This window comes from Antedon bifida, chromosome 8, assembly GCF_963402885.1.
Source record: "Antedon bifida chromosome 8, ecAntBifi1.1, whole genome shotgun sequence".
NCBI classification, from domain to species: Eukaryota; Metazoa; Echinodermata; class Crinoidea; order Comatulida; family Antedonidae; genus Antedon; species Antedon bifida.
In genome coordinates, this window is record NC_136233.1 from 801,708 (window position 1) to 825,558 (window position 23,851).

The 23,851-nt window shown below is 32.0% G+C and overlaps 2 protein-coding genes across 2 annotated transcripts in view; both read right to left on the bottom strand.

Moving 5' to 3' along the window:
- Positions 1–23,851, bottom strand: part of LOC144849475 (granule associated Rac and RHOG effector protein 1-like) — a 200,218-nt gene that overhangs the window by 59,539 nt on the left and 116,828 nt on the right. The gene's annotated exons all lie outside the window — the stretch shown is intronic.
- Positions 1,102–23,851, bottom strand: part of LOC144849472 (uncharacterized) — a 68,923-nt gene continuing 46,173 nt past the window's right edge. Inside the window, exons 8-13 of the mRNA XM_078706389.1 lie at positions 10,207–10,441; positions 7,671–9,592; positions 7,051–7,149; positions 5,666–5,806; positions 4,923–5,021; positions 1,102–4,519 (exon numbers count right to left, since the gene is read on the bottom strand). Of these exons, the coding sequence (XP_078562515.1) occupies positions 4,340–4,519; positions 4,923–5,021; positions 5,666–5,806; positions 7,051–7,149; positions 7,671–9,592; positions 10,207–10,441 (2,676 nt within the window). The 3' untranslated portion in view covers positions 1,102–4,339. The remainder of the gene's footprint in view (positions 4,520–4,922; positions 5,022–5,665; positions 5,807–7,050; positions 7,150–7,670; positions 9,593–10,206; positions 10,442–23,851) is intronic.

Below are 23,851 nucleotides of genomic sequence, written 5' to 3' on the forward strand. Positions count from 1 at the left end.
CGCGGACACGTGACGAATACCACACTTAACTTTTTTAAAGCTTATCGACCACTAAACCCCGTCTAATATAAATTATTTCATGGTATCTTTGTTCTTTGTTGTCTTTAGAATAGAGACTAATAAATTAACTAATTAAATAATTAAAATACCAAGCAAAAGGGTTAGTCTAGGCTAGGCTAACACCAGAAAGAATTTAAGTCCATCACGCCCAATCCGAGATGAGCCGAGACGTGAGCATTTTAGCGGAAAGAAAGTGGAGGCCTACTAGCGATTAGCCTAGCCATATCTTTATTTTTAATCAACTAAATCTACCAATACATCCATTATTCTGTAACTAGATATTTAAGTAATAGATAGTTATTATGTGTACACAGATAGATCTTCTCAAAACAGTCATTTAACTCACCTTTTGGCTTGCTTTCTGTAGGTAATTCAAAAATCGACAGCGGTATTTTCCTCAAACAATAAAGTGATCTGATTGGTCAAAAGTCATCGTCTGTCGTCTGCAAGCTGCAACCACCGACTCGATCCAGTTCAATCCAGTTCCCCATCTAAGTTTTTGGTAGAGAATCACGGGGATGTACAGTATGGTATCTTCTTTGGTTTTACATCTAAAATGTTTCACTTTTTCTTACACACATTAATTAAAATTGTTCTTAAAGTAATCTTTTTTATTAGAATTTATAAAATTGTAGAAATACTACCAGTGACCTTATTTATAATTTTACTTCATGCCATAACTATAATATATTGACATTTAAATGAAACAAATACCAATTGGTACTCTAGGGTCTGGGTAGGGTCTTAGGGGAGGAATTACACTTAATTTTAACAATGGAAATGTGTCCAAAATCCTGTGACAATGTTCAGCCTGAAGTAGAGGCTGGGATTATACTTGATGAGGATGGGATTATTCTTGGTCATATACAGTGTATATAAAATGATTGTGTCCCTCAGAAACTGACGATTAAAGTCCATCGAAAACTAATTGTCCAATCGAAAGGGAGAGGTAGTGAAAGATTTTGCTGACGAATGCACAAGGTCGCCACTCTGTTTAAACTTTTACATTCATGAATAAAACGCAATTAGACATATTGTAACGACATGAGTTTTTTTTTTATTTATCATATTTCCTATAACAGAAATGTTGATTATGAAGCAGATTCCATAAATATCAGACATGGAAATTATTGATTTGAACAAAAGCGGCTGTCAATCAATCAATCAATAATCAATAATCAAGTGATCGATTATTAATAATTTATGTACAATTAATAGAACGAACAACTAATGAATATATACAGTCATAAAACCTCGCAATTGTAAAGTGCTAAAACTTTTAGACAATACAAATAAAAAGTTAACAAAAGGTTGAATTGAAGGCTGGCCCTGTACACATCCACTCCCTAAAAACAAGATGGTCTGGGTTGCCACACTGTATGTTAACAGTATCCATTTCTGACTTTCTTTACCCTCAACTTATGTTTCTTAAGCTCAACTAATGACAAAGTTATTGACAATTACGAACGCTGTGTCGCACATGCATCAAAATTTGTTTATATGACCATATGATTCTAGTTCTTGCGCAATTAGGTTTAAAAAGTCTAAATTGTTATTTGGTCAAATAAAGTAATGTTTAAGGATAGGTTCCCATTAGGACGCAACACAAGGATGTAAGCTGCAAAGCAAGCAAATTGACCAATCAAAAGCGATGTTTTATTCCAACTGTCATTTGTCATTGGTCAATTTGAGTGCATTGCAGCTTACGTCCTTGCGTTACATCCTAGAGGTTTAAGGGTAGGTTCAAAATTAACCAACTCTTAACTACTGTTAACAAATACAATTTATAACAACAGACATATTATATAAAACAACCAAAATTATTGATGATGAAACAAAAATTAACAAAGGTTTAAACGAAATAAGGTTATAAAATCAGGGAAAAAAACCACATCAATATTAATTGTAAATAGGTAAGGACCGATGGCAGTATCAGTTGAGCAATAACATTTAACATATAACCAAGTGGGAAGAAAAAAGATGATACTAAAACATAACACACAATTAAACTAATATACAAATGATCAGACAGGTTTAAAATGGGTAGAATATACAGTTGACAATAACGGACTATGAAAATCTGAACACAATCTCAAAAGTTCCCAAATTCTTGAGAGAGCATATAATCACTGAGGGCAATAGAATATGGCCTTTTACAAATATTTATTTATTTATTCATGTTGATCATAAATCAATCATTCAAACTAATTAAAACCCCCTTGTGTAGTTTTTTCAAAATAATCGAAACAAATTCTGCAATTGAAGATTGTAAGAATTAATCTCAATCATGTAGTAGAATAATTGGTAACTTTCAAAAGATTTTACCAAAAAAGAAAATATTGAACAAGAATTTAAGGCAATTTGTCATGTTTGTAGCATTTTAACACAACACAGGACTTATCTGCAAAAATACATCTCTCTAATATGTACACAGAATATATACAACAATTGTACAGTGAATGGTTCAATTACAGCTATCCTCAGATACTCTCAACAAATTATTTTCATTAACAAAAAAATGTGCAATGTATCAACAACTTCATATAAGAATTGAAATCCTTAAAAATGATTAAAATTATCATTTATATGATCGTGTGCACATTAAGTAACTCTGATTACACAATAAATCAATTGAAAATTAACAACGAATAAATTAAATAGCAAAAATATGTCATGACTCTTTGTTTCAATCAATTTAAACTCAAAACTGTATGGTTGAATCATCTATTACAGAAATGCAATCATGAATTTGATGGGTTACCTAAACCCATATAAAGATAATATTATCCATATAAAGAAATATATTATCCTAATAAGGACACTGTAATCCTAATAAGGAAACTATTATCCTAATAAGGACATTGTTAACCTGACCAATAACAAAATACATTAATAATATCGATTTAGACACTAGAGGTACCAATACAATGTAGTCACTGAATAACAATATCACACACTTGATTTTAAAATCTGACTAAGGATTTGTGAAATACTTAGTACGTGCTAACAGCACGTATTTGTTATCTGACGTTAATTCTCTGTATATCTGAGGCTAGGTATAAAAGATACATGTTAGCATACCATATATGGAAAATATGCACATTTTCTGTATCCTAAAGTAGATTTAACATGTAACATTGGATTGATATACATGTAATAAAACGTGTTGTGAAAACACGCATATCTGACCTTCCTCCTCATACACAGTAACAATACACTTTGCAGATCATCTTTACCTCTTCATGGTAACTCATTCTTTCATTAACTACTATATTCAATTCAATCAAATGTATCTGATATACTAATCATGCACCTGCCTCTAAGAACGTGTTATAACACGTAGCGTATCTATTCCATACAACACTAGTGGATAGCCGTAAGTGAATCACAGTAGCTTATAAGCGTTACCTCTAACTTATTTATTCTTTGGATGTCATATTTATATATAATATTAGAGAAATATCAGATCTTTATTTTAAAACAACTAGTATTTGTAATTCAATTAACTGTATATGTTAAAATGTCAGATATTTAAAATGTTTAATAACATGTATGTTTTGCCAAAAGATAGAATATTGTAATATTGGACAAACCTTTACATTATGATTTGTGATATTTGCTTTTAAAACAATAAAATCAATTTTAGAGGTTTCAAATTGTTACTAAAACTTAGCTCTTTGCTACAATATAACTTCTTTTTTATAATACCACACACATACATCTGATATTACATTCTTTGATTATTAAGTTTCGATGTTTGCGAAGGAAGGTACACCTATTCTGCTGCTGTTAAGTTAATTTTTGCCAAGCTAAATTCCTTGATTGGACAACATACTACACCGAATCAACTCTAGGCTAGTAGTAAAGTCAACGAGGACCACCAAGGTGTTTTTGCCAGTTATTTCACACCGACTCCAGGCTGGTAGGAGACGAAGCCCCTCAGTATGATGAGAGGGAGACATGTTCAGTGTATGATTGTACAAACACATATTGAACTCTAGGCTGGTAGCAGATCAAACCTGTCAGTATGATGAGAGGGAGAAATGTTCAGTTTATGGCTCATTCATCTACAAACACATATTGAACTCTAGGCTGGTAGCAGATCAAACCTCTCAGTATGATGAGAGGGAGACATGTTCAGTTTATGGCTCATTCATCTACAAACACATATTGAACTCTAGGCTGGTAGCAGATCAAACCTCTCAGCATGATGAGAGGGAGACATGTTCAGTTTATGGCTCATTCATCTACATCATCATCTACAATCATATATTGAACTCTAGGCTGGTAGCAGATCAAAGTCTCTATCAACTAGGACCACAGGGACGTGTGTTCGGTTGATTGTTGGTGGGCTCTTCACATCCCATTGATGCAGCTCCTGTAGCCTCGTCTCCCACTCTAACTTTTGAATTGCGTACAAGGACGAAGCCTCATGTTCATGACGTCGTAAAAGGTCCTCCTAAGTAAACAAGAATAAAAAAATATATATATATATTTTATGAGAGTCCCTGAGGTTGGGACTGCACCATCAGAAGATTCCAAGCCTAAAATATTCTTACCGATATTTAAATTGTTATACAGGTATCTAGATTTTAAAATAATAATTAATATATCTGTACTACAATATAATGGATTTCTAACATCTAAATGGCACTTTGAATAGATCATTGATTGGTTTAAAATTTGAGTAAGTTGTGTAATTAATTAATACTTTCAGTTTCTAATTTGAGAATGGTTCCATGACGGTTTCAAACTGTCCATCTTTTTTGTCATTAAATTTTATGTTATAGTTATATAGTTACCGTCTCTTAATTCGTTTTTCATTGCAAAAAAAAGTCAAGTGGTGTTTCATCTTAACATACCTTGATTCTTTCGTACTTGGCATCTACATCCTGCAACCAGGATATGAATTGACGGCCATTGAAACGTGCTCTAATGCTGCTCTTGTTGTCTTCTTGCACCTATGTCATTTAAGAATATTCATAAATCAATGTTTGTAAAATCAACATTTGTAATATTTATTTTGATTAATTTGAAAGGGTAACCCTTCTAGCTGGACAAAATAATTCTAGTTGATATTAGGCAATTTGAAATCCCAATAAAATACAAAATACACAACATAAGTTTTTTTAAAGTACTGATTATATTTAAAGAAATGAAAGAATCATCAAATCGAATGATAATCAATTGTATAGTACTGTAATGGACAAAATGCTTAGAGAGAAATAATGCAATATCAAAGTGAGTTGATAGATGACACTGTCAGATTTTAGATTGTTTAATCTTTCTGGTTTTTTTTTGTTTCTCACTTTCTGTAAGATTTAGGTGTTCTTAATAGCTTAGATCATTATTTATTTTACTTGGTGAAAATGTCAATGTTTTTTTTCAATCAATTTTTCTTATATTAATTTGCAAATTGATTGATTGTCTGCGACGTAGTGTAAAAATGCACCTAATGTAAAACTTTCTGGTCATTATCTCACCATCTTATCACATATAAATTCATAATAAATCACGGGACATAAATAACTTGGAATTGAGACATATGTTGACGTTTTTGGCGGCGCCGGCGGCGAGACCATGTTGCTTGTAAATGTTAACTTACCACAGGGTCTGGCATGTTGTAAATCTCCAAATCCTTGAGGAATGAACATGCACTGTATGGAATCGTCTGATTGGCTCCTGCTCTCGCTGCCCGGCCATGCACTCGGACAATGTCCTGTTCAACGGCTAACATCAATTTTTCCTGTAAACAACAAGCAGAAAATAGAAATTTATATGGATTTTTATGAAACAATAGAAAAAAAAATTGTAATAACTGCAGTATGTACGAGCCATTAAACCATACATAAATATTTCCGATTGGAAAATTATATTTAATATAATTTAAGTTGCATAGCAAATATATATCTATATAATATTATAAGAGAGAGTGAATTTGCATGGTTGTTTAAAGATAAAAATATATATGCAAATATATATGCATATAGATGATAAATTGTTTTTTTTTTAATATATGGCCTAGATAATAATTAATGTGATTAATTTATTTATTAAAGATTATTTTTGATACAGTTTCTTGGCAGTTAATGAAATGTAAAGTCTGCGACATTATAAATGAATCCTTAGGTAACAGAGCATTACTTACAGCAAATATAACATTATATGCATCATGGGTAATGTTGTTATCATAATATGTTGATGATAATGAGTCATGTTGATGATTTTGATGAGGTTCATAATGAGGTGCTGTTGCCAAATGCTAAATACATTAACTTTTATATACATTATATTCTTTTTGTTTAGTTTTTGTTTAATGTTTATATTTGACCACACCATAGTTTTTTTGTGAGTGAAGCTTATCAAATAAATAAATTTTGGAAACTTGCAAACTAATTTTTAAATATTTCTTGGGTGCAACTTAAACTGACAACCTCCAGATATAAATTAGTCAGGCACTCATAGCCCCAGACCCACCAAATAATTACTTGAGAATTCAACACAAGCTTGATGACCTAGAGCACTGCTCTACACAATTAATATGAATCAAAGTAGGATAACAAAAAATTCATCAAACGTTGGCCCGCTTTAAGTAATATTTATTTTCTTGCTCGTCAATTGGAAGAGCTGATTGAATAGCAGAGGTTGAAGACTACATCTAATTATGGTCATTGTATTGACTAAATGGAATTACCATGACGACTGCATCACTTCACTCGTAGATTGGATGGAATTAGCGAAGAATTGATGATAGGTAGAATCAATGGTATAAAACCATCATGATTTATCACATACACAAAATATTTTATGCTTTCAAATTATAGTTAAAATATTTCTATTTATGTTATTTGTTAACATGATTAATGAGTGTTTTACTTGCAGGCCGGATCCTTTGTGGATGAGTTATACTAATGACATTGTAATCGCTTAAATTAATACTTTAAAATGATTGTTACCAAAGGAAATGCAATGGTTAATAGTTACACCTACCCTTTCTATACAATGCCTAGTTCTCAATCTGTGACGTTCTTTCTCTTGTTCCATGAAAGTGACTTTCAAGATGTCGTACAAATCTTCTGGCGCACTTAACTATTCACAAAAAAAAGTGAGATAAAGTGGTTACAAACGAAGCTAAGTTCTTACACTCAAGCACATGCTTTGAAATCTGTTAAAAATTAATATCTGTTTTATTATGTGCATTTCAGCATAGCTCAAATTATTTGGTTTGTTCTTAAGTCTTCCTTAGTCCGGTATTATCATGATACAGCAAAAATTCTTGGTTTGTTTGGTATCTTTAATTTAACACTGAATGTTGTAGTCCAGTAAACTACTGTAGAACACTAAAAACTACTAAGATTTACACATTTCTTTCACAATGCCCTCCAAAAAAAAGTGCTAAATTTAAAGGTAATAATGAAAAGCCAATTTCAAGTTCAATTCAAGTTTTCTTGAGTCCGGTACAATACTTAAGCAGCAACCACTTCTGATGTTTGGCACTTAATTTCACCCTGGAAACCCATGTTAACCAGTTCACCACACATTGACAATACTGTACCAATACATAAAAAGAAATGCGAATGACTAAAAAGCCAGCAATGTATTATACATACCTGTGGTACAACTGTATTGACCTTTGATTTTGGACTTGTTTGCAGCAAATATGACTTCCTATGCATCAAGTATTCATGGTAAGCATTTGGCGCCCTCAACTTAGGTTGTACTGAGAACAGCTGCGACTGACGTGCAGCTATTCTTTCCCTGATGTTTACAAACAATTTCATTGAATTTAAAAATCGTTCATGTTGGGTGGGGTGTAAAGGGGGAGATGGTATAATCGGTTCTTCCTGAACAATTCTCGGTCGTGCAATCTTTCGCTTACGTGGATGCGATTCAATTTGATTTGTTTCTACTGTATCCTGTTGTTGACTCTTACGACTTCTTGTCATTGGTTGATTTAAAACCGGTTCTTTGTCAACATTTTCTGTATCATTGTTTAACTGTGAGGTATTTGATCGTAACGATCTTGTAGGTTTGTGTGTTTTTTCTTCTACTGCGTCTGGCTTCGGTGAACTTTTACCGTGAGACGTGGACGTTTCACCGATATTTTCTATTTTCTGATCATTGTCATTAAAATTAGATTCAATGTTTTTAAATTCAGATTGGTCAAAAGGCGCATCTTCCGAATCGGTATTTCTACCCGATTCTCCGCTAGAGTTTGTTGCGTCTCTATGCTTAACCGAGCCAGGCCCTCGGATTTTAAGTAATAATGATTTTATTTCCCCAGCGTCGTTACTACTGGACGTTGGAGAGGTAACAATGTAGTATTCCCTTGGCGTGTCATTGGCCTGCTTTGGTTGTTTGCCAGCTGTCAATGGCCGTTCATCCACTTCCATTGTGGCCTGTGGAATGTTTCCTACCGACGACGACGTTTCTTCACGTATCCTAATCGTTTCCTCTTTTTCCGTTTTCACCGGACCACTGCTTTTGTGATTAGAATGCGAATGGTCTTTATGTCGTTTCTTTTTGTGTCTGTCTCTATGCTTTTTATGATGATGTTTTGCCGACAGGTCTTTACTTCCGCTACTCGCTACCGACGTTGGACTTGTAGAAGAGTCTCGTCGGTCTTGTTCCTCGACCGGAGAGCTTTGCGCCGCAAATTCTCCAGTTATACTATCGGTTGATGTGAAAGTCTCAGAAATTGCACATACATCAACTGGTTCCTGTAATGTCTTTTTATCATCTATGCTAGATACATGTTTTTCAGTAAGTGTACTGTTCAATGCAAATTCATATTCAATTGGATGACTATTCGTAATTTCAAGCATTCGCTCTGAATCAGCGTGGTCCGTGTACGTTCTGTGTTCGACTGACTGATCATGAGACATTCCTAGCGTGATATTTTCTTTGTTTTCTCCACGTAGGTCACTCTTTATTTCCATGTCTGGGGATGGTGACACAATAAGTGGGCTCGATACGCACAACTCAGAACTAGCCACTGCCGTTGAACTACTCGCAGACGCTGGTGCAATTAACTGTGGATGTTGATCATCGCAATTATTATTAGTCCTATTACAAGATCCTAAATCACTTTGAGAGTCTTTTCTATCGTTTGATGTTGTACTGTCTGCTGTTACATTCTCTTCCGATTTCTTTTCACTTTCTGATTTTGTATCGTCCGATATCAGTAAATTTGCTTCCGATATCAATAAATCCGATTTGAGACGCTGTGTTTCGTTCACACATTTGCGATCATCTAAATCTGTTTCTGACTTCCTATCTTTCAAATTGTTCAAGTTTTTTGTTTCTATATTTTGTTTTAGAGTGACACAAGAATTCAAACCTGGGTCAAAGAGATCGCTGTCAGAGGAAGAAGTCAGCGAATTGGGAGTATCACGGTCGTTTACCTTGGTCAGTTCGCGAGGTATATCCACTATGGTCGTGATATTTTTGTCCGATTTACGTGCTGCGCTCCACTGTAATGTCAACTTATTCTCTGTTGTTTTTGCATGCACAGGCAGCTTAACGGCTCTCTCTGAAAGAAAAAACAATTTATATTTATTTGTGGTTCGTTACATATTGGTTTACCTAAACAACATACAAACATAAACTTTTTTATTATATTATTTCTAAATGTCACGATACATGGTACGACAGGACACATGATGGTGTGATAACAACATCATCTCCATCTAACAAAACAACAATATTCCAAAATGAGAGAAGTCACTAAATTGCCGATTAACCTTTTGATTTTGAAAACAAAGAATATGTTGTTTAAAAAGGTAATTTTAGATTTTGTATGGAACAGAATTTGAATTAAAAGCAAACAAACTCAATGAAATATGCAAAATAAACTTGTTACAGAAACTATCATGTATTAACAACCTTATTTGTTCCCTTTGCATCTGATCTGAATAAATTGAGAACAAAAGACTGAAACAAAAGCTTCGTTTGAATTAAATAGGAAATGGTAAGATTTACTGGTATTCAATAGAGACTGGTATGCAGAGAGATGAACTGGCTGTCACAATGGCAGATAGAAAGCCAATCTAGTCAAATAACTTTGGGTATCCCGCACTAAGTAGTAAGTAATTAATAGAGATCAACAAAAGCACACAAATAAACTAAAAAGATGGTTATATTTACCAGTAATGATGTCATGTTTATCCTTCACCTGATTGATTTCGTCAGTTGATGCCAAACTTTCTGGTGAAGTCGGAGAGCGCACCTCTGGTGTAGATAAATCACTACCAGCAGACTCGATTATTTCGTTTTTCAAAAGTGCAATAATCTCGGGGATGTTGGCAATATCTAGCGGTGAAGATCCTCGTTGGTTACGCTGTAATGGGTCTGCCCCATGCCTTAGTAATAATTCTACAAGCTGGATAAAAATAAACAAATGTAATAAATAAACTAGAATTTAATTCGTCACTTTGACGAATTATAGGTGATCATTTTTATCATTTTACTGAAATTAATTTTTTTAAAACATGCACGTACGTTACATACGATCGGAAAATGTTGATGTATGCCATCCTATTATATGCTTATAGTGCTGAGTTGTGCCTATATGCCATATACAATATGTACAGTATATACTGTATATCTATATACAGTGTAGCATAGGTGAAATTACGGGACACACATGTTCTAATTTTTTGGCATGATGACGTTATCAAACTAAACTTTAAAAAGACAATTTCGAAAGATAATTAATTGAGCAAAAAAATATAAGATTTGGAAAAAAATTTGGCACGTAGAAGCGCTGTGCGCGCTCTTTGAATTGTGTATAACTTTGACGAAAAATATGAAAAAACTACTTTTTCACTTCAACTGGCCATATGTTAACGTCACAACATCCGATAGGCTTAATTTTTATATGAATTAATATCTACATTTCATCAGCTTTCATAATAAATTATAATCATCAAGGTCACATTTAATTCGGAAGAGCTGTAAGATATTCAAATGTATGGTGTAGGTGAAATTACACGACCTACGTTATTCAAGGTTTTACGCGTGATGACGTCATCAAAATGAAAATGTTGACAACTCATGAGAAAGATAATTAAATGAGCAATCATATACAAAAAATTGAGCGAAAATCGGGCGCAAAATAACCGAGATGCGCTCAGTTGAATGTGATAATCTATGACAAAAGAGAAAAAAACCTAATTTTTAAATTCAAGTGGCCATGTGATGACGTAATACCATTTTGTACGTCTAATGTGTATATACATTTATATCTACAACTCAATGGCTTCCCGAATAAGTTAAAAAATTTAGGGGTCATCGTCCATTCTGAAGAGTTATTTTCATTTTAAAAAAGACATATTTTTCACCATTTTCAGAACTTTTGTGAAATTAATGTGCGCATTTTGTCATTTTTAACATGCTCGTATAGCGTTATTTTAAGTCGGAACGAACTCAAATTCGGTGAATGTACTAAGGATGGTGAGTAGAATGCAATTTCTACAAAAAAAATCGTATTTTTACGCTTTTTAAGAATCGAGCGCTCAAAAACGCATTTTTGCGCAGTAATTTTTTGAAACACGCAAATGGCCTAATTCATGCTCTAAATTGATTAAAACTTAATTTTGAGCTTTTTAAATTTTGAACGCGCGATTTTACGCGCATGACCCTACGTGCGCGTGCGTTTTTACTTGCTAATATTTTTACCCTTGACCTGAAGTTTACGTGTAATAAATTTCATTAATATGTGATAATGAATTATGGAGATATGATTGATAATGTGATTTCACAAAATGGCGTATAAATGACGTCACGGATGAGTGATCACGCTGAAAAGCTTATTAGGACTAAGTTAAAGTATTTGAAAGACATTGTGAAATTTTGGTAATCATTGACATTAAACTTTTTTAGATATTTGTTACACAAAATAGTGCCCAGAAACAATAATAACAATAAAGATTTGATACAATAACAATAGGTGATCATTTTATTCTAAATGATCACCTAATTATTATAGTCCATGGGATTTAGCTAAAAAATGACCCTTTTCTCACACAAATTGCAAGAAAAGGTTTTTTTGATGAAATGTGTTCTTTAGACCCTACTAAACACATTTATCAACGTTAGGACATTTTTCGACAACGGGAAGTAGCCTAATTTGCATAATTAAAAATGGCGGCCATTTTTAATAACGTACTCTGTATCTTGGAAACCGCTAGTCACAGATACTTAATTATGGTGTTAAAATTGTTAGAATATATGTTTTTATATTCACTTTAATGAAAAAGTTTGTCCAAAAATGAATGGAAGTGCTATTTCTAACATTATTGACCTTTGACCTTGATTTATCATATCTCAGCAACCACTAATCGGAGATATACAAATTAGGGCTTAAATTGTTCAGAAACTACACATTTATATCCAGTCTAATGGCATGTTTTTACAAAAAATGGCGGATTCTAACATTATTGACCTTTGACCTTGATTTATCATATCTTAGCAACCACTAATCTGAGAGACACACAATATGGCTCAAACTGTTCAGAAACTACATATTTATATTTAGTCTAATGGCATGTTTTTACAAAAAATGGCCGATTCTAACATTATTGACCTTTGAACTTTGCACTACATAAAATCGCATAACTTTGAAAATATTGTACATATGAAATTATTTTTAGTGTCAAATTGTTCAGAACATACATGTTTCTATAGAGTCCAATGACACATTTTGTCCAATAATGGCCTATTGTATGGTTAATAACATTTGAACTATATTTGAAAAGGATTTAAACCCGGAATCTTCTTCATGTGGACATCCATTAGAACATGTGAGTTGGCACTCTAAAATGTAAGAGTTGCAACGTTGACTTATTATGTTTAGTTTAAAGTAGGCCATGGTACATTACATTTTTTATAAGCATAAACTATTGCATTCATCCATAAACTGCCTACAAGTTTACACGTTTGTTTGTTTATTTTATTTCTTATCGTCTTCGCAGCTGAAGCTGAATTACAAGATATTTATATTAAAAGCATTAAAATTGATGGTTAAAAAATGGTAAAAATTAAACCACATAGAAACATGGTACATACACAATACATTCACGTAAAAAAAATACAAAAACAAATTATAAAAGGTTAAAAACTATACACCACTAGTAGTCATACTGTATATGGTTATTGAAATAAATAAATAAACTGAGGTTTTTACTGTATACGGCGAAAATATTGCAAGTGGTGGTCAGCCTAACTATGAGTCTCGATAGCCAATTAATTAAACTAAACTAAATATGTTGCATTAATATCGATCTTTTAAAATTCCAGTTGTCAACAATGCGTCTAGTAGTAGAAAAGGCCTTCTTAATAAATAAGACTATGTTTCAACCTAAAAGAATGCCCTGAAGAGTGATGCTATCCTTAACAAAATATAAACTAAATAATCTTTAGAAATTTGTTTGTTGAATATGCTATGTAATGCCAATTTAATTTGATCAAAAAATTAATTACTAACTTGAAAAAAACTTTAATAAACCTGCAAAATGGCATGGCCTATTTAAAGTATGTACAATATATCATAAAAAAAGCCTACCTCTTTGTTGGCTCTGTTAATAGTGTCAACATCAACTTTTTCCTGAGTAAGATGTAAGACCTAATTTAAAATGTATTAATAATCTAAACCTATAATGTATGTAGTCTAATATTTTTTTTTAAAGTGAATATTTTCAGTAACTAAATTAAATCAACTGGTTACATGCACTTTAAATTACCACCATATTCTAAACAAGTAGTGCCAAATCACATGTTCTAATGAATGCCTACATGAAGAAGATTCCGGGTTTAAAAATCATTTTCAAATATAGTTCAAATGTTAATAACCATACAATAGGTCATTATTGGACATAATGTGTCATTGAACTCTATAGAAACATGTATGTTCTGTACAATTTGACACTAAAAATAATTTCATGTGTACAATATTTTCAAAGTTATGCGATTTTATGTAGTGCAAAGTTCAAAGGTCAATAATGTTAGAATCGGCCATTTTTTGTAAAAACATGCCATTAGACTAAATATAAATATGTAGTTTCTGAACAGTTTGAGCCATATTGTGTGTCTCTCAAATTAGTGGTTGCTAAGATATGATAAATCAAGGTCAAAGGTCAATAATGTTAGAATCCGCCATTTTTTGTAAAAACATGCCATTAGACTGGATATAAATGTGTAGTTTCTGAACAATTTAAGCCCTAATTTGTCTATCTCCGATTAGCGGTTGCTGAGATATGATAAATCAAGGTCAAAGGTCAATAATGTTAGAAATAGCACTTCCATTCATTTTTGGACAAACTTTTTCATTAAAGTGAATATAAAAACATATATTCTAACGATTTTAACACCATAATTAAGTATCTGTGACTAGCGGTTTCCAAGATACATAGTACGTTATTAAAAATGGCCGCCATTTTTAATTATGCAAATTAGGCTACTTCCCGTTGTCGAAAAATGTCCTAACGTTGATAAATGTGTTCAGTAGGGTCTACAGAACACATTTCATCAAAAAAACCTTTTCTTGCAATTTGTGTGAGTTAAAAGTCTAAATCCCATGGACTATTATCTCAGCTCAGGATGTGGTAAATAATGTAACATATTATGCAATACAATCGTTGGTATATCAAATGCCATTTAAAAGGTTGTCAGAATTGTTACATAGTATAAATTTCATGGAGCAAATGATATAAACACAATTTTATTATTATAAATTGTAACATTACAGTTCATAGGTTATTAGAAAGACAAAGATATTACAATAAAATATAATTGAAATAGTAAAAATGGTTTTGTTAGCTGTACTTCACAGTAACCACTAAATGGGAGAAAATCCTAAGTTTCATTGTTATTACGGATATGAAATGTTATTCTGAAATAACATGATTGATCGATAATCAATCAACTTTCCTGAACATCTAGATACTGGTATACAAGTCAATAACTATTCCTGACAACAAAAAAAGGTATTTGTTTTTCTTTCTGTTAGGCATTTTATTAGCATTGGGAAATCATCTTTGCATTGGGAAATCTTTATTATTTAATTTTTTGTGAAATCCAAATGCAGGCATAATCATGCATTGTTCTGCTATGTTTGATCTATTTACAGTCACTGTATTATTAGCAAAATTCACACATGTTTACAGAATGATTTGCATCAGAATTGATCCAAATTTATGCTAAATGCATCTGTTCCATTTTTCACTGTCGATGCTAACATTTTCATGAAAGCCTGTGTACCTAGCGTTCCCTGGGGGCATACTTGTTGTGGCGATAGACTAGTCTCCTTTTACCTGGTTTTTACTCATGAAAGCTTGTGTACCTAGTGTCCCCCTGAGGGCGTACTTGTAGTGATGACAGTCTCTTTTTACCTGGTTTTCTCAAATTAATGACAACTGTCAGCAGTACTGTACAACAATGCTTAATTCACTACTTGCATACAAAATTCAACGTTTTAATCAACAGGAATATCTTTAAATAAATCATGGAAGTTTACACATATTCCGCATGTGTATACATAATACAGGCTCATTATACTGATATCACTGAGGATTGTGAATCACTCATATCATCAACATTTCCATGGTAGGTTTAGCGTTTCCCTATGAATTTGAAATTATGGTATAAAACAGAAACACAATGCACACAAATGTTTTGACTTAATACTATTATATAGATATATATCTATCCTCATTTTTTAAAACTTCAATTTCAAGACAAGCAATGTCATTTTCTCTGGTGAAAGTTGATAATAAAGATGATTAAACTACATTTTTAGATCTAGCCATGTTGTTATATTTCAGTAATTTGTCAATGGATTGAATAGACACATCTTAAAAGGTCAAAGTTGATTCAGAAAGAGCTGAGCCCTCTATTGATGGTCCTGGTAAAAATATTGACCAAAAAAATGATTAATGTTGATTCTGTACATCAAACTAATCATCAAAACCAACAGTACTTAAAATGTAAAGGCATTATAATACAGACCAATTGTGTGTTCCTTTTCCTATCCTATTTACCTATGACACAGACAAAAAAACTGCTCAGAACTTTGAAAAAATGCTGTTGATATAAATTAAATCCCATTTTGTCTGGCTCTACCTATCAAAATATGACCATATCCGTACCAATACTTTAAAAAAATCACTAATAAAAACAGTAGATTAATTGGTAAGTAAAATTATAGTACAGTGAATTGTGGCTTTGTAAATAATACAGTAGTATACAGTGAATAGTGGCTTTGTTAAGACAAGTGAGAGTGTTACAAATATAGAGTAGAAGACAAAGAGCTCATACAGTAATTAACTATGTCTTCACAGAAACTAGACTATTTACTCTTTTACTAACTGTATTGTTTTGAACATACTAACTCAACCAAAACTATTAAATGAGTATTCTAAAAAAGGATTTTAAATAATTCAAAATAATATTCTGTTCATATGTGTTGACAATTTTATTTGAGTTGCAAGTTTGTGCCAAACCTAATTAATACTTATTCAGAGAGTTTCATTTTAATATTGAAATATAACTGCATACTATTTACACTATGAAATAATCAAATTCAATATTTCATTTCTAGACAGAGCTAAGAGAAAAAAAACTCTATGATTTCAACGCCAGATCATTAAAATGATTAATAAAGTCTAGTAACAAATGTAATATGCAAAATATATAATGTTATTATTAATTTATACTATAACATTAGTAGTACAGTACTAACTAACTAACTATTTCAAACCTGATTAATGAATAATATGGTTTTCAGAAAACTTGGCACTATTTCTATCTACATATTTACTGTTGTGTTTTTTCCCTCCCTGCCATTGTTTAACGCCCAGAGCATTATTTTTGTCAAGTACTTTTCCTCTAGTCCTTCATCTATTCCAATTCTCAAGCCAATTCCAAACTAAAAGCTAAGTTATTACTCAGTTGAAACAAGAAATTATTCATAGTAAATGAATGGTATTAGTCTTTTGTTTTGTGTTAAGTACTTGCATTGTTCTTGTATTGAATGCTAAGAATTCAATGCTTCGTCATGAATGTGGGGAGGGACAATTAAAAATCCTGTTATTTGATTTTTACTGGCTTAGTTTTTAATATTTTTGAGTTAAAAAACATGATATAAAACCTCAAATTTTTAAGTATGATGACTATGATATCTTTACATTAAATTTGATCAAGTTTGATATTTTTACTTTACTATTTATATTATTGTTACTCTATGAATGTAAATTTCGAATTAAGATGAAATGATTAAGTCAGTCAAATTAAACTTAAGTACAGCAAATAAAAAAATCATTCTATTTTCAAAGGTGAAATAAACGGTACCGCTTGTCACAAAGAAAAAACACCTAAATCTGAAAACCTGTAAACAAATTTAAATCCGTTATAAGCATTGGTATCATTTAAAAAACTTAATACTTTATACACAAACTATGTTAAAAAGTATGAACGTAATCTCGCTCTATGGTAATCATGTCATTTTAATGTCTTTGTCCATGTTACTATGTTTTAAGAAAAATGAAAGAATAAAAACATAGCCATGCCCGGTGAAACAAAAACATTCAAAGTGACAATCAAAAAATATATTTCCTTCAGACTACACTTAAAAAGTCAACACAAATTTTAGAAAATATTCAAATGTAAAAAAAAAACATTTTTACAATAACATATACACATTCATTGGGAAATTCAAAGCATATTCGAAATCTGAAATAGAATTTATTAAAATGTTTTAAGAAATACATTAACAATAGCATTTTTTACACATTTTAGAAAACATAACAAATTCAACATGGAAAAATTCAAATTTTACTATGAAAAGAGAAAAACCAAACCTTGTTTAGTAGCGAAGAAATGATATACTTGTGTAGAACGATGCAAGTTGAATTTGACACAAGAAAACAGTTTTGAAACTGTAAACTGCCTTATCATATGAGTGAAGATTGTTGAGCCACATCTCACTGATTCTGAGGCTTTCTAATAACCACCATTCTGCTGCTGTGTGTTGTCAACCTACTACAAGTACTAAGACGATCCCTAACATACAATTCAAGCTGATCCCTTAACAACCTTGCTATGATGAGAACATGGAAAAAAGGCAGCTAGCTAGGCTGCTTCTACTGCAGTCAGCCTTATGATGGTAAACCCAGGCAGATTATACTGTACCGTTATGTGGCTTTAATGTTGTATGAAGACAAGAATTTCGCTTTTAAAAAATCTGTTAAAAACCATCAATTATGACAATACAATACAATATTGAACTTTTATGTGACACAAATGTCCAATAGCCAAATATATTTAATAATTCAGTTTTGGTCATAAAATACTAGCAGAAATTATTACAATCAATTCCATCAATTCAGTCAACAAAGTCAAATCTGTAATCTGTTCTATTTTTAGAAAGCTATTCATTACAAATATTTTAAAATTTCCAAAGCAAGCACATAGAATGTATGTATGCTGCGATTACAACATTTGCTGCTGGAACCAGAGGAACAGAACATTCTCAAATCTATCAGCCTTTCACAAAAAATTGAACGCCGCCAGATAACAATTTAAATCATAAAGGAGTAATATCACAATTCTAATCAAATGTTTACAAAAAAAACGTATTATAGAAGATTAACAAAAACCCCAGTTACTATTTTAAAATATAATTTGTACAAAATTGCAAACATTATTTGTTAAATTACTATTTTATTATGAGGGAAAATGATCAATAGTTTGAAAATAATGAATTTTCTAACGTATCTTCTTCTCATTGTCTTTGTGTCTTTATTTCAAGATTCGGTATTATATTTTTAGCGAGCTTCTCGCTTTCAAAATTTCAACAGCTTCATTGTGGTTGCAATGACATGTGACTATAATGGCAGCTGTTAATTTGTAAATTTTGTCACACAAAGTAAATTGTAAATTCTCATTTAAAATTGTCAGTTACAAAAAAATGCAAACAAAAATGTTTTTAAATTATAATATTCCATGTTTGGTAAAGCAAAATATTTATCATTTTTGAATGAAAAATGAAAATAAATTTAGAATCAGTGGCGAATGCAGGATTTGAAATTATGGGATGGGCATGGTCTAAAAATGTGATATTAAATTGTACACTATATTATAATACTATAATTAGGGGAGGGGTAACTAATTGATATCCCCTAGGTATGACAATGGTAGCCTTAAAAAAAACCAACAAGAACTGACAAATAATTATATTCTTATAACACAAATACAAAATTGTCTCTTACAAATAATTTGTACATTTAGTGAACAATAACTTATTTCAACAACAATGATGTCTAGTTACATACAAAATGTCAACTAAACCACAGCAAGGCTTGGTGGTATTTTAGCTGTTTTACCACAAATACAATGTACGCTGGATAAAGGATTGAAGCTTGACCTCTATATGAACTCTCATGTTTTTATTATGCTGCATGAATTTTTGTTTTTTACTCCCAAAACAATATCATGGTAAACATAACATATTGTACAACTAATTTTATCATGCCATAAAATCGGGATGAAAGATAAAAGTTTATTATATGTGCAGGCCTGGCCTAATCACATATTGTTCTGAACGTTATAAATGAATACAATTACAAGGAATCTTGTAAGTATTCTATCCAAATAGGGAGGTCATAATGTTTCTATCTTGATTGGATCATGAGAAATAATTGCACATTTTAATATCAAGTAAAAGGTTATATAAACACAATAATATTTCTTAATTTTAAAAAGATTGCTTGACATTAGGTCATAAAAAGAGCCTTGGCATGCGGATATTCTTTGTTGACAAGGAAGTTAGGATTACCACAATAGAATCTTATGGGTATGATCTCACAAACTAAGCAAAGAAAATGATATAATTGTGCATATCACAAACCAATGGTCTTAAATATAGCAGATTTGGTCCAACAATGTTACCTAATCATTAATGCTACAGTATCTAAACACACACCTCAACCAGTTGCAGCCACGCCCATATTTTTGATTAGTAGAATGTTAACAATCCTAATTATGAAGTGAATGAACATGCCTAATTTGTTGTCTAACATTTCTCCGCCTTGATATTTGCCTTTGTATCTTTGTAACAGTATAATAGTAAGGCATACAAAAAGGGTAATAATATTGACCGACAGTATTTAAAACAAATTATAAGATTCTTTGTTTCCACTCATATACAACTAGTATTTGACTGCAGTAAGATGACATGAATTCTAGAAACTATAAAGTTTTTGCTAGATTCAGAAGAACTTTGTTAACATGCAAGATTTGTCAGGATATAACTAATAAGTATTTTCCTGGCCTAGCTAAATTGAAATTACCGACAGGGAGCTAAGTTCCTACCGAGGCAGATTGTAAACATGCATTTCAACTACTATTTTTCTTAGCATGAGATGACATTGATCATTCCATCAATGATGCAATTAAATGTTATCTAAAGAACAGAAGAATCAACCACAAACTAACAGGAAATTTACACCATTAATTAAATATTAATATACAATATTATTAGTGCAGTGCATATTAGTAACTATGTAAAAACTTTATTCATTAATTCTGCTTTAAAAAAAACAATGTAAAACATTCAACAATAAACAAACTTAATTACTTAGACAACATCGCTCTAGAAGTCCAAATAAATAAAACATTGTTATGAACACGCGTTCCAATACATCTGACCTTTTTCTTTCGCAGGCATATTAATCTGCCCGATTTTATTGACCCATTTACGATTACTCGTGTCTATTTTGACCAGAAGAAGTATCTGTTGTGATCATATTAACTAAGCCAAGACCTAGTTAGTTAGTATTAGAAATTTCTATATTTGCAAAATTCATTTTATGATCCATACTTATCTAACTAACGGTTCTCCTTTACTGCGTCATAAAAAGGGAAATTGAAAATAAGCAGCGAAGTTTAAGTCGCAAAAAGAAGTAGATACTGTTTTGCTTTTAGCAAGATTTCCAACGTTCAATAATTTACGATATAAACATATTATTAGCCACAGATCTTTAATTCCATATTTTGAACTGTAATACTTTCAGGTTATTATTCAATTGGAAATTGAAATACAAAACAGGAAAATTATATCTCTTTATTCATAATAATGATTGTCGATGTGAGAAACATCTGAGGAGAAAAAAATCGCGAAGATGATGGTTGACATAGCATGTGCCGTCAAGCAGTAAAATTAATTTTCTTAAACAATTCAGATAAATATATAAACTTTATTTATTCACGAGACTGATGTACAGCACAACTTGTTCAATCAACATTGATTGTTTTTACAGTTTGTGAGAGTAAAAGAATTCTTAAAACATTATTAGCTCTCTGTTTTTTTTAGAAACCAACTTTCATTATTTTATTGTGACCACTTATGACACACCCCTTCCAAACACAAAACATCAAAGAAATATGAAAGTGTGTTATTGTCATATTATTTATGTTATCATGATTTTAACTGTTGTTAACCAAAGGGAAATGTCAAGGGAAAATGACATATCTTGTCTGGCTTTAAAATGCAGAGAAACATTTTTGGACACTGTCTTATTTTGTCAGCTTCAAAGCAGAGAGGCTTTTGAGAGTTTTTGAAGAGGATGTAATTGACAACGTCAAAGAAAGAAATGATTGGCGCAGTGCCAAGTGTTCATGTATGACAGGTCAATGGTCACCTAGTCATAGTCACCTGTCAGGAGACCACTTCTCACTGAAATTTTAAAATAAAATATTAAAACAACTATCCTGCAGCACACCAGAAAATCAACTGAATGATTTCAAATATTATCTTCAAATAAACACTGATAATTAGTAACATGTCAACTGTTTGTTTGGAATTATTGTTCATTCCTGATGATGATCAAATAAAGATCAAAACGTTATTTGGAGTCAGTTTTATACTGTTATTTAAACATAATCAGTGCATCTATTTGCCTGTTTTATGTGTCTTCATATAGTATTTCTGTATCTTATTTTTAGATGTTGAATATTATTGTTGAATAAAAAATAAACCAAGGCATGCTTTATTACATTTTTATTAGAAAGTCTTTGGCCCTGTTCAGACCCATGGCGTTAGACCGTTTTAGCGTACGACGCTAAAAGAATGTGTGTCTGAACAGTTGGGGATTAGCGTACAACGCGTTGTACAACGGTTGTAACGTTGTAGTGGAAAACGGTTGATAGTACCGTTTTAGCGTACGACGCTACTGTAAGTCAACGTTGTATCCAATCAGAACGTTTCCTGTTATGACGCGAAACAAGGTTTGACCTAGGCTGACATCTTGTATCGTCAATGTGTGAGAGATGGATTTCAACAACAAAGAGGCCAGAATAAATAAGGCCTAACTAGGCTACAAATACAACTGTAGGCTACAAACTACATGTATCAACTGATTACCATTATATTTTCTAACAAATGACATAAATAAATGCACCTTGTATTTAAACAGTGACTACGATCCCTTCCCCTTAGGTAGGCCTAGCTAAAGAGCCATTCACGCATTTCATTCAAGCTAAAAACTAGCGTGGTGGTACATCAAGTCACTCATTAAATATATACAAGGCAGACTAGACTGGACAAGTTTAATGCTGAAAACCCCCTAACTCCTAAAAAAATAAGTAAACAAACAAGGGGAGCTGTGTCTTTTTTATTAGCAAGTTAAGGGTGTTTTTTTAACTGACTGGTCTGGACTAATCACAATCAATTTTTTCTACCCATGTGGTTAACACAATCTCCATCTTCATTATTAGGAGGCCTGCTTTATTTTCGTAACACAAGAGCCTGGGGAAAATGTTTTTTACTACAAAATAAAACAATAGAAACAGAAATTTGGCTTTACTATATTTTTCTTAAATAAATGCTGAGGTATGTTTTATTTACGGCAAGTTTTTTAAAAGTTGTAGGGCTGAGATCTAGGCCTATATACAGTGGAAATAATGATGAAAACACGTGGGTAAGAGCACATGAATATGCAACTAGAAACCACCTGAGTGACGCACTTCCGTTGTAACGATAATCGTACGCTATGGGTCTGAACACCTCATTTTTTTCTCTGCGGTTTGTAATGTGACCTTGCTAGTAACGTTGTACGCTAAAACGGTCTAACGCCATGGGTCTGAACATAGCCTTTGTCCAACCAAGCATTCCATGTAAAAATATTGAATATGCAATTGAAAAAAAGCAAGTATGAATATGTTAAGCACTCCTAAGTATTTCTAACCTTTTCAACTCTATCTGTGAAGTCTTTGAATTTCAAAACACACTGTCACTAGGGTTAAAAGCTAGACTCCTGACTAGGCTCGGCTCGGCAATAATATTCCTGACTAATCTCCCTAGGTTGTGTGATGAGTTTTAAACCTATTGATGGTTCAATGGTTACTTTAGGGACATTTTATTCATGGTAAAACAAAACCACAATATAATAATTCATAATTTACAGGTTGAATTATCATCTAGAACAGATATACTGTAATGTGATTAAATTCAGTGGAGAAAGTGTGTTTCTATGATTAACATTTTCAGGGTTGGGCTATCATCAAGTTATATCAATCAAATGGAACATTGCTTCCCTTTTTTCACTGTATTTTTTCTGTGGGCAATTCGATCATTCAGTAAGAACAAAGGGCAAGGTACTTAGCAGCCTGACCACAAATGGACCACATGTTTATCTGGTTTTGGGCAATTTATGATGCACATTTCAAGTGGAAACCATGGTTCATATGAAGAATGAGCAAACAAATTGCCACTATAATTGAATTAAATGATCAAGGC